Here is an 11,853-nt window from a genome sequence, read left to right on the forward strand (position 1 = left end):
TATACTGAATACAAAAAAGAAAAAATAAAACTAAATGGGTTAGAAACTTACAATAATGATTTCTTTTTCTTCTATTTCTTTTCTGTTTTATTTGTCTTTTTTTCCTATATTTTTTTTTTTGGGTCTCCAATCTATTTTTTCTATTTGATTTAGACTATTTTAATTTTTTTTAGTTATAGTCTTTTCCGTTAGTATTGTAAATTTCCAACATATGTGATCTTATTTTTTCTTTCTATTTTTTGGTCCTCATTTTATTTTCTTCTTCTTAATTTAGACATATTTGATCTTATTTCTTTTTGTATTTAGTATATATATTTTTATTTAGAATATTAAATTTAGTCTTTTCTGTTACTTTTATAATTTTTAAACATATTTGGTCTTTTTTTTGTCTCGTTTGTCTATTTTCTTTTTCTTTTTTAGAAATATTTGATATTTTCTTCTATTTTGTTATTTTTTTACATTTAGTCTTTTCTATAAATTTTGTAAGTTTCCAATATATTTGCTCTCTTTTTTTTTCCCTTTTTTTATCCTCAATCTATTTCCTTTTGCTAAGAAGGATAAAATATACATATTAATTTAGTTTCCAACGGTTTTCAGGATGCGTTTGGATGAAAAAATCATAGAGGTAAGTTATTAAAAAAATAAATAAGGGTATAAATGATTCAAAGTAAAATCATAAAAAAAAAGTTTTTGAATTTTTTCCCTTAAATTTATAAAATAATTCACTTAATTGCTTTTATTCTATCTAGTTATTTGTATTTCTAGAAACAGAAATATTGAAAGAAGCATTAAAAAAATATGAATTTTTTTTTTTTTAAGTTTACCAAAAACAAAAAATGAAATTTTTTGGTATAGCCATTTGGTGTAGTTTTAAGCGCACAAATCACGGTAGCTAACTTAGAGTTTAAGAATAACGAATCAGTAAATGGGAGGTGATAAGATAATAGTAGAGCGTCAATAGGACTCTTATGACTGGGAACAGGAGTTGGTGGAGTCATTCCAAAACGGTAGCGTTGATCTGGCTCATCTCTGCCTTCTGTTTCTTCACCTTGTTTCAAATGGCCGTCCATAATTCATCACACACCATTTCATCTACTTCTGAAGGTAATTATTCTCTCCATTCGCTTATCAATTTTCAAACTTGGTTTTCATCATTTAGCCTACACCAGGTTCTTTTTTTTTTTCTTTTTTTTTTGAAGTTTAAGGTAGATTGTACTTTTTTAACAACTGATGAGAGTCTCTTCAATTTGGGTCATTAAAATTTGGCTCTCTCAAGACAAGTTTGAATTTTTTCAGTGTATTTTTTGGCTTATGAAATAATTCTATGCAAAATTGTTCCCTTGGCTGAGGTTTTTATTCAAAATTTGATCTTGGGTGGAGAAATATGTGAGTTTGATGCTAATTTAAAAAGGGTTTGTCTTAGATTCTCCAAATTTAAACACGGAGAGAAGATCCAAGCTATATGACAAGATGGCAAGAGATCTCGATGAGCATGGAGCTGCTTTCCTTAAACATGGTGAAACCTCACAGTCATTGTCTCTTTCAGATATCTTCACTCTGAAGGATGGATCTGTAACACCTGTACTAAAGGTCACATATAACAGTTTAAGCCGTGTTTTCATTGAGTTGTTTGGGCAGTAACTGATGATTAACTTTCATATGCAGCCTGCAAATCCTCCCGTTCGAGCTAATGTATTGTATTTGAGTACTGAATTCTCTGTCCCCATCGCGTAAGTATTAATAAATTGGCTCCCGGATTTTATTAATGGCAATTTTATGCATCTATGCTTAACTGAAGATATAATTTCTCTGAATTTGGCCATGGTTTTGAATTAGATGATCATATTTAAAAAGTCATTTAAAAATTGCTTTTTCCTTTATCTGATATAAGCTGTCTATAGTAAATTCTTTTATTTGATATATTGAAAACTCACACAAGACAGACAAACCATTCACAGTATTCATATTATAGCACTCGTGCTCTCGATGAGGATAAGATTTAGTGTTTTTCTAGGAATTTGAAAGATATATTGTATTTTAATTAAAGAATACCTTATTGAGGTCATATGTGTATTTGACATCTTAATTTAATATGGGGCTATGCTAGAGATTCATGCTTCAGGTAAGCATAAAAGGAAATGGAGATTTGAAATAGATTTTCACAAAATTACTGCATAAATTATCTTGCTCAATCCAGGCTAAAAGATGTGATATCTGTTTCAAACTTCAAAGCCTCATGTATAGCATTACACTATACCAAAGCAATATTATGTTTGCAGATTGATCTGTTTATCCTTACAACACTGGTTCTTTTCTTGCTAACACTTTTATGGCAAGGTTTATATATGTGCAGATTTCTGTTATCATTATCAGCTCCTGCAGTCTCAGGATTAGATTCATATTTCCATTTAATGATTGTTATATATTCTATCACAAATAAATCTGCTTTCTTCAAATACTTTATTCATACTTTACTAGGACAAAGTTACCATTGTTTTTTATATTAATCTTACAAATCTCCTAATAGTGTACACTTTGATCCCCCTCTTTTTTTGGGTAAATTACATTTTTCATCTTGGAAGTTTTTGTCCTAGTCAATTTCAGTACACCAAGTTTAAAACCTTACATTTTATCCCCTTCATGTTTCAGAAATATATGTTTTTCCACCTTCGAACACCCTTGATGTTTCAGAATATACAATCATGATTAATTTAGTTAGTGCTGAATAGAGAGGTCATCTGCCACACCTACAACCATTTTCTTTGCCAAAAATCGATCAAAAGAGTACACTGCTTTCCTATATTTCTGTTTTCTACTGTTTAAGACTAGGATTTACAGTGTCTCCCACTCCTCTTTTTCTACAACTTTATCACATAACAGACAGTCTCTTCTACTAGTATGCATAAAAGACAAATCTCAATGCATCTTGATGAATACGGTGCTATTTAGGCAAACAATGAACACTTTCAGTGTTTTCGAAGATTCAAGAGGATGCAGTATATCACTTTGAAACTAGATGGTTGTAAATAGTTGGATGTTAAGATTAGTGCTTTAAAATTATTTAGACAAAAAAAACTTCAATTGGTTGAAATTTGATTATACCAATTTTTTTTTTCTTTTGCTTTCTTGGTAAATGAGCATAGCATACTACTTTTGTATATTATGATGATCTTTTTGTCTTCACCTTCACACATCATTCTTTATTGTTGTATTTATCTTTGTTAAATTTTTTTTATTACCATATCAAGCAATTTGGTATTCATGTAACACATGCATGGTTTGCACAACACAGGGAGGCTGTCAAAAATATTTTTAATCCATATTTTGATAAAGGTAAGCTGTAGTTGCTTCAATGATACACTTATTTTGATAAATATTCAGTTTATAGCTTGAGAGTAATAATAGAATTTGGATTAATTCACTGGCCTGTATTTTTAAACATACCTATGTTGCTTCAGCTTTCTCTTTGCATTGATTTTATTTTATTGGCTTTCTTACATGTGTGTCAATTAGCAATCTGGTTCCAGAACTCTAGTCTGTACCATTTTAGCATGTTTCATGCCTCCCACCATATTGTACCTGTACCTGCCACCAAAGAAGAGGTATACTTTAATTGTGGATGTCTCCGTTTCATCTTGGCAGTTTGCTGACCTAACTCATGAGAATCATTTTTGTTTCAGATAGAAGCTGAAGCATCTTCCGTGGAAGCTGTTGTTGGGACCCTCTGCCCTTTGAAAATTGTTTTGGATAGGGTGGTTTTGACTTCAACTGGGGTGCTCCTGGGTTGCTGGCAGGTTACTTTCCATAATCTAAAGGATTTGTCTCCTTATCCTTGATGCATGTATTATAGACTGTGTTGCACACATGGATATGATTCCTTGATGCTAGTACCCTCCCCCTCCCCCTTCTCTCTATCTGTATCTCTCTCTCATCCACAAGTAAAGAGTGGCGTGGTGTACTGAGTCCTGTTAAGCAATAATTTATAATGGTGAAAATTGATCAACATAGACAATTATTAGTTTTTGGTCTTAAGTGGTTCAGTTTTCTAAATTTTCTATTTTTCAACTAAAATTTGAGATATCTATATCATTTTTACGTGTATGATTCATTCAGTCATTTGAGGTTTACTGATTCTGGAAATCTTTTGGTACTATTTTTTTTCACAGCAAGATGGAAACATCCAAGCTTTTTCTCTTATTCATGCTTTTTAAATAAATCCTTTTTCTCACTTTTATGTGGATTCTTTTTTTTTATAACTTTGTGACCATTAAGTTTCATATTTGATTGATTAATATCTAAGAATATCCAATTGTCGAAACTTTCAACCTGTGCATCAATCAGTATACACAAAAAAATTTGAAACCAGTAACCAAAAAACAAAAAAAAGAAAAGAAAAGAAAGAAACTATTTCTCTAACTTTAGTCATTGTGTTGAATTGTATCAGTGTTAGAATTTCAGACAGCATTTACAAGCCTAGGCTAATGATTTTATGCTTATTTTGTAGGTCATCTCAGGGACAGATCCCATAACCATTCGTGCTACGTTGAAGAATGTACTTCCACGGGCACCTGAAAAACAACTTGTAAGCATTATTTGAATGCTCAGTTTTGCTATAATGTCAGTGCAAGAAAGATGTATCTAGTATGGTGTTACGATCCTAGTCCAAGGTATGGGACTTGGAGTCCCACATTGGAAATATAAGATTCTGGTGTGAGGTTTATATGGACTTTGGGCTCTCTTATCTCATGAGCTAACTTTTGGGGTGAGGCTCTCCCAAGATTCGTATCATATGGCTTGAGGCAGGTTTACATTGTGAAATTTCATGATGTACTTGGAACATTTTGTTATCCATATATGAACTTGGAAGCTTTTGGAATTAAAACAGGGAGTTCTGGCTTTCCATGAGTCTAAAACCTCATGTCCTGCGTGGTTGCATTAATTTGAGATGTCCTTTTTATCGTCTTTTTCGATATAACAGATTCCTCTATGAACTCCAATCCTTTGTTTTTCCAAAGTTAATTGGTAATTTGAAATCATATATGCCACTAAAATTGCATTGCTTTGTGGGGCTTGATGATCTGCCATTTATTTTCATCTACAGTATGATGCTGCAATTCTTCATACGTCATTTGCAAGGCTTTTGGGTCCACCTCGAGCATCGTCTTCGGTAATATATATCTGCAGTATTTCTTGTAATTTATTTGAGTTATCTGTTAAGTGACATCATCGCTAATTTTATAATTGTATTTGTTACTGACTTAGACATTAGTACAATTGTCCTTACCTATAGTTAAGTAGTAACAGTTGTTAGCTTGTTATAGCTTTAGAAGAAGCCTATAAAATATAAATTGACATCGTTTTATTTCAATCCACATGCAAGTGTAGTTTCAGTGGATAAAATTTAGGAATTTATTGTGATATGACTTCGGTATACTTGAAAAAGGGTAATCAGAAATATTATTAAAATTGTGTAAATAATCTGTATAAAGAGGTCTCTATTTATAGAGAATAAAAGACTTAATTCTTGACCTAATGGGCTTGGCCCAATACAACAAATAATAATAATTAAGTAAATAACTAATATTTACAACACTCCCCCTCAAGCTGAGGAATAGATATTTATCATTCCCGGCTTGCTAGTAAGTTCTTAAAATCTGTCTGAAGGAAGTCCCTTTGTCAATCGATCAGCTAATTGACGCCCAGTGGGAATGTATGGAGTGGTAATCAACCCGCTATCAAGTTTCTCTTTGATGAAATGGCGGTCGACCTCAATATGTTTAGTCCGATCATGTTGAACTGGATTATGAGCTATACAAATAGCGGACTTTTTATCACATAGCAGCTTCATAGGTCCCTCACATTTTATTTTGAGATCATCAAGTACAATTTTCAGCCACAGTAACTCACAAATGCCTTGAGCCATAGCTCGAAATTCAGCTTCTGCACTTGATTTGGCAACCACATCTTGTTTCTTACTTTTCTGTGTCACCAAGTTACTGCAAAGAAACATGCAATAACCAGTGGTAGAACGACGGTCAGTCACGGATCCAGCATAATCAGCATCAGTGTAGACTTCTAAAGAGAGATTGCCATCACGTCGGAACAACAATCCTTTACCAGGAGTAGCTTTAAGATACTGAAGAATTCTCTCTACTGCCTGCATGTGTTTCTCCTTTGGATCGTGCATAAACTGACTGACAACACTAACAGCATAAGCTAGGTCTGGTCTAGTATAAGCCAGATATATCAATTTCCCAACTAGCCGTTGATATTGTCCTTTATCAACTGGAGGACTCTCCTCTTCACAGCCTATCTTGTGATTCTGCTCAATAAGAGTATTAGAGGGTTTACACCCGAGCTTTGTTGCTTCTTTGAGAAGATCAAGAACATATTTCCTCTGGCTGATAAAAATTCCTTTGCTTGAATGAGCTACTTTTATCCCTAGAAAATATCTCAGTTTCTCAAGGTCTTTGACTTCAAACTCAGAGGTAAGCCGTGTTTGCAGAATCTGTCTCTCCACAAAATCATCACCTGTGATAATAATATCATCAACGTATACAAGGAGCACAGTAAGCTTCCCATTTTGGGAGTGCTTGAAGAAAAGGATGTGATCTTTTTGACTCTGTCTGTATCCTAAGGTCATCATAACCTTAGTAAACCTTCCAAACCAGGCACGAGGTGACTGCTTCAATCAATACAAGGCCTTTTTTAATCTATAAACTTTATTTTCTCCTTTCACAGAATCAAAACCAGGCGGGATTTCCATGTAGACTTCTTCTAACTCACCATTGAGGAAAGCATTTTTCACATCAAATTGATTTATATCCCAATTGTAATGGGCAGCAAGGGATAACAAGATTCTCACCGTATTCATCTTTGCAACTGGAGCAAAGGTTTCTTCATAATCAATGCCATAGGTTTGAGTGTAACCTTTAGCGACTAATAGAGCCTTGTATATCTCAAGAGTGCCATCAGAATTATATTTCAGGGCATAAACCCATCTGCACCCTACTGCTTTCTTTCCGTTGGGTCTATCAATAACCTCTCATGTTTTATTTTTCTCCAACGCATTCATCTCCTCTTACATGGCTTGAACCCAATTCCCATCTTTCAAAGCTTCATGTACTGATTTTGGGATTGAAATAGAATCTAGTGCTGAAACAAAGCTTTTGTGCTGCACAGAAAGATTAGTAGAGGAAACAAAATGGGAGATAGGGTATTGAGTACAAGAGGGACAGGAGGAACAAGATTTTTTGGAACAAGATCTTTTTCTTTTTCTTAGAGCAATGGGTAAATCATCAGAATCAGTAGGAATGGGTAAGTCATTAGAAGTATTAACATCATAATGATCAGAAATATGAGATTCAGGACTTACTAGTGGTTCAGACGATTGAGGTTGCTGGTGAGACAATGAGGGTTGTTTCCTTCTTTGATATACCAATTCTGGTGTCACAATCTCCCGCAAATAAAGTTACGGATCACATCTTGCTGTCTCATGGTCAATCAACTGCTGATTCTTTGATTTGGCTTCATCATAAGCGCTTGGGACATCCTCCATTTAGTATACTCAAGTCTTTATTTTCGTCATTGTTTTTGTCTAAGTTTGTTGAGTCTTTTCATTGTGATGTTTGTGAGTTTGCTAAGCATCATCGTGTGTCTTTTCCTTCTAGTATTACTAAAAGTGTTGAACCTTTTGATCTTATTCATTCTGATGTTTGGGGTCCTTCTAAGGTCCCTCATTCTTTTGGAAATAAATGGTTTGTTTCTTTTATTGATGATTGCACTCGTGTAACTTGAGTTTACTTGATGCGTGAAAAGTCTGAGGTACCACAACTATTTTTTCAATTTTATAAAATGGTTGAGACCCAATTTGGTAAAAAAAATCAAGCGACTAAGGACTGATAATGGTACTGAATATGTTAATCACTGTTTTTCCCAATTTATATGAAATAAGGTATGATTCATGAACTTGTGTTGATACCCCTTAACAAAATGGGGTTGCTGAAAGAAAGAATCGTCACCTTCTTGAAGTGGCTCGTGCATTACTGTTTCAGACACACGTACCCAAATACTATTGGGGAGATTGCATTCTTACTGCAGCATTCTTGATCAACCGTTTACCCACTCGGGTACTTGACCATGTAAGTCCTATTCACTTGATAACTTCTTTTTTTCCTTCTATTCCAACTATGGGTCTTCCTCCACGAGTGTTTGGTGTGTTGCGTTTGTTTATGTTCATAAACATCATCGCAGTTAGTTGGTTCCTAGGGCTCTTAAATGTGTCTTCCTTGGTTATGCTCCTGATAAGAAGAGCTACAAGTGCTATCACCCTGGTAGTCGGAATTTTTTTGTTTCTATGGATGTTACATTTCAGGAATCTGAGTCCTTTTTCCAAGATCTTCAGGGGGAGAATAATTCACCAGAAAACTCATCACCTTCCTTCTTTGAGTTTGAATCTTCAGTGTCTACTCCTTCACCTGTGTCAGTGTCTCCTCCTCTTGTTCCTGTTCCTTCTGTGTCTATGTCTGATCCTCCTGTGACTGATCCTACTGTGCTGATACATCAAGTACACCAGAGATACGGAAGATTTCGGAATTCCTTTGAGAAGAACCATCCTTTTTTGTTGAAATCATAGCAGACCCATTAGTGGGATCAGAATCAGAAGGAGTTGGAGTAGTAACTTTAGATGAGAGCATAATGGACCCTTCGGACACTTTGGTATCCATCATGACATCCCTGCGACTTTCTTCACCCCTGACAATGTGAAAAACTTCAGAAAGAGACGGTAATTTTTCCTCACCAAGAATTTGAACTCGAATAGGGTCATTTTTCTGAGTTGAGACCACAAAGAAAATCATAGATCTATGGCGTTCAATGGAGGTGGTCAGAGTGGTTGCATCCTTGTTACATTCCATCTTCAAATTCTCGTACTGATCAAGCTCAATCCATAACTTGTTCATAATACCATATATTCTGTTATAGAGAGAGAGCCTTGCTTGGTAGAAAAAATCTGATTCCTCAGATCATAACAAGTGGCAGCATCTTGCTTCATTGAGTACGTCTTTCTGAGAATATCCCAGATCTCAAGAGCGGTAGGTAAGAACATGCAATGTTGACTAACCTCAGGAGTCATAGAGTTCCATAACCATGTCATAATAAGAGAGTCTTCATCATCCTAGTCAGCAAATTTTGGATCTGTTTTGGCAGGAACAGGTCCTTCAAGATGAGTAATTTTACGACGCCCTTTAAGGATGGTACGAACAAGTTGAGACCATTGCAAATAATTCTTCCCATTAAGAAGATAATTCTGATGAAGAGGAGGAAGGTCAGTTGGAGAAAGCATAACCATCGAGCTAGCCACCAACCGTGTACCAGATGATTGATTGAGTGGAGTATTTTCAGCGTTCGACATAATAAAGGCTGAGAATAAGAAAACGACCAAAAAAACAGCGAATAATAGTCAGTGAACAGTAATAAAACACTGTAGAACGACCCTAACCGAGTTGAAATGCCACGAAAGTCACAGATCCAGACAGAGAACAAGGAGACGAGAAGAATGGCGGTGGTCCGGTCCAAAAATACTGCCGCACGCGCCTTCACGCACCAGAGAAAGGAGCTGCGCGTGGGCTTCACTCGCGGAGAATGTGGCGGCGCGTGAGAGCGCGTAGAGGGTCTTCTGCGGCTGAGATTTTTCTGGCGTGGTCGTCCGGTGAGCGCACACCTGTCTGTGGGTGGTTGCGGTTGAAAAATCGCCGGAAAGAGGTCCAAACGGTGAAGACAGATCTGATTGGAGGCGGTCGGAGGTGTTTGGGGTCGTCTGTGGTTGAGGAACAATGCGTAGAATGATATAACGGAGAAAAATAAGATCAACAGTGGTCCCCTTGGTCCAAAAGGTCCCCGGAAAAATATTTTTCGGTGGCGGCTGGTGGCGGCAAGAGGCAAAGATAGTAGGGTTTGATAAAAAAAAGACAATAGGCGCGGAAGCAGAGCCCTCAAGATCGAGAGCTCTGATACCAACTTGAAAAAGGGTAATCAGAAATATTATTAAAATTGTGTAAATAATCTGTACAAAGAGGTCTCTATTTATAGAGAATAAAAGACCTAATTCTTGACCTAATGGGTTTGGCCCAATACAACAAATAATAATAATTAAGTAAATAACTAATATTTACAACAGGTATATTTTCTTTATTTGGCAATTTATTTGAAGTATGGTAAAGTGTCAAGTGGTATTGACATAAAATTAAAAGTGAAATGAATATATGTACAAAAAAATAAAATAAAATTAAATGAATATGAAGAGGAGAGAAAGTACACCAAAGAGTAACATTACAACTTGAAATGGGGAGGAGTCACAAGTTGGTTGTCCTTTATCTTAGTCCCAAATGTATTTGCATTTTGATTACCCCATTGCTGATCAAGTGTCCAAGGAATATCTCTGATTTCTTTTATGGTAGATTGGGTAGCTGTATCTTGTTAATACCATTTACCCCTTTATTCTATTATTTACTTTCAATTGTTGTATGCAGGAGCTGCTTAAAACGTCAGATGAAGTCCCATTTTTCCACGAGCTAGTTAATCGACTTAACAGTCAGATCCATGGATTCAAGGTTTGTGGTTATTCGTAATTTTGTGTGCCAGTAAGAATTGGAATTGCAGTTAAAAAGTTGCAATCTGAGAGGTTTTTTAGCAATTGGTATTGGAATTGCTTTGCCTTTTGTTTAAACCAGGACCTGCTTACATGGGAATATGCATTATTTCCGAAATTCCCCATTGTGTAAAACAGGCTAAAACATTCTTAAACCCCAAACTCTTTTTTTGATGGCACTGACATTTAAATCTATGATCTCATGCAGACTACTCAAATTTTTACCATTACATCAATCTTAATAGCTTATGAAACCCCAAATTCATATTACTAAATCAATCCTAATAGCTTATTAAACCCTAAATTCTAAACCTCTAGTAATAAATTGATATCATTCAGATAGGGACATTGATATTTTCTTCCTAATTTCTACATGTCACCTGGGAAAAGCTCGTAGTAAACCCTTGCATTATATATACATTCTTCCTCTTAGTGCTACTGTATTACCTATATACTTTTCTATAATTACCCCTACCCTTTATTTTACATATTTTGACTTTCCTTCAAACATATTCAGGCAGTGGTGTCAGAACTCTGGTACGTGGAGGAATATGATGTGCTTGCCCTTGCACTAAATGGAAGAATGAACGTTCGCAAATTCAAACTTGGGTGCTCAAGAGAATGAAGTTTAGACTTGCACATTAAATTCACTGAGGGGCATGTATCGTATATAGGATAAGATAAGAGCTAATAATATAATACATGATAGTGTAAGAGTTGGTAAGACTTGATTAAATTTTAATATTATCTAGTAATTGATATGATATTGTATAAAATAATGTATTGTATAAAATAATACTATCGAGTGTTTGGTAATACACTGTATAGTATTAGATAGGATAAAAATAAATATTTTTGACAAAAATATCCTTTAATAAAGAATTTATATAATTCTTCCAAATATGTTGTATGATAGTAATTTTTATAAAAATTTATATATCAATATGTCTAAAACCATATATTAATGTTCGGTTTTATTAATCTCATATTAAATGAGATAAGTTATCTCATGTCATAGAGACAAATTTGTTGGCTTCACCATCTGAAAAAATAAAAAGAAAAGAAAAGAAAAATGTGGCACAGTTATCGAAGGGTGTGTAGGAGGGAAAACTTATTTCATGTAGCATGAGAAAAGTTTTTTCCATTAATATTTATAGAAATAAAAATATCCTATATTTAAAAAAAAAAAATCATGACTGCTATTG

At 34.7% G+C, this 11,853-nt stretch overlaps 1 protein-coding gene across 1 annotated transcript; it reads left to right on the forward strand.

Annotated features, from left to right (window-relative positions):
• Positions 1–918: 918 nt before the first annotated feature.
• Positions 919–11,464, forward strand: LOC133314334 (uncharacterized). The gene is made up of 10 exons (XM_061515803.1): positions 919–1,104; positions 1,424–1,590; positions 1,666–1,730; positions 3,293–3,333; positions 3,514–3,602; positions 3,681–3,794; positions 4,505–4,582; positions 5,102–5,167; positions 10,530–10,610; positions 11,166–11,464. Exons 1-10 carry the CDS (start codon positions 969–971, stop codon positions 11,271–11,273), a joined length of 945 nt encoding a protein of 314 aa, XP_061371787.1. The 5' UTR covers positions 919–968; the 3' UTR covers positions 11,274–11,464.
• The last annotated feature ends 389 nt before the right edge of the window (positions 11,465–11,853 follow it).

The sequence above is a fragment of the Gastrolobium bilobum genome, unplaced genomic scaffold, assembly GCF_033153095.1.
Source record: "Gastrolobium bilobum isolate Gb01-03AN ecotype WA unplaced genomic scaffold, APGP_CSIRO_Gbil_v1 utg25778, whole genome shotgun sequence".
NCBI classification, from domain to species: Eukaryota; Viridiplantae; Streptophyta; class Magnoliopsida; order Fabales; family Fabaceae; genus Gastrolobium; species Gastrolobium bilobum.

Bases quoted from the DNA above. Each gene is read 5' to 3' on its own strand.
- LOC133314334 (XM_061515803.1), top strand. From the start codon at position 969: ATGACTGGGAACAGGAGTTGGTGGAGTCATTCCAAAACGGTAGCGTTG. The intron at 1,591-1,665 runs GTCACATATAAC...TTTCATATGCAG, and splicing joins CTGTAACACCTGTACTAAAG to CCTGCAAATCCTCCCGTTCG. The intron at 3,795-4,504 runs GTTACTTTCCAT...CTTATTTTGTAG, and splicing joins TGCTCCTGGGTTGCTGGCAG to GTCATCTCAGGGACAGATCC.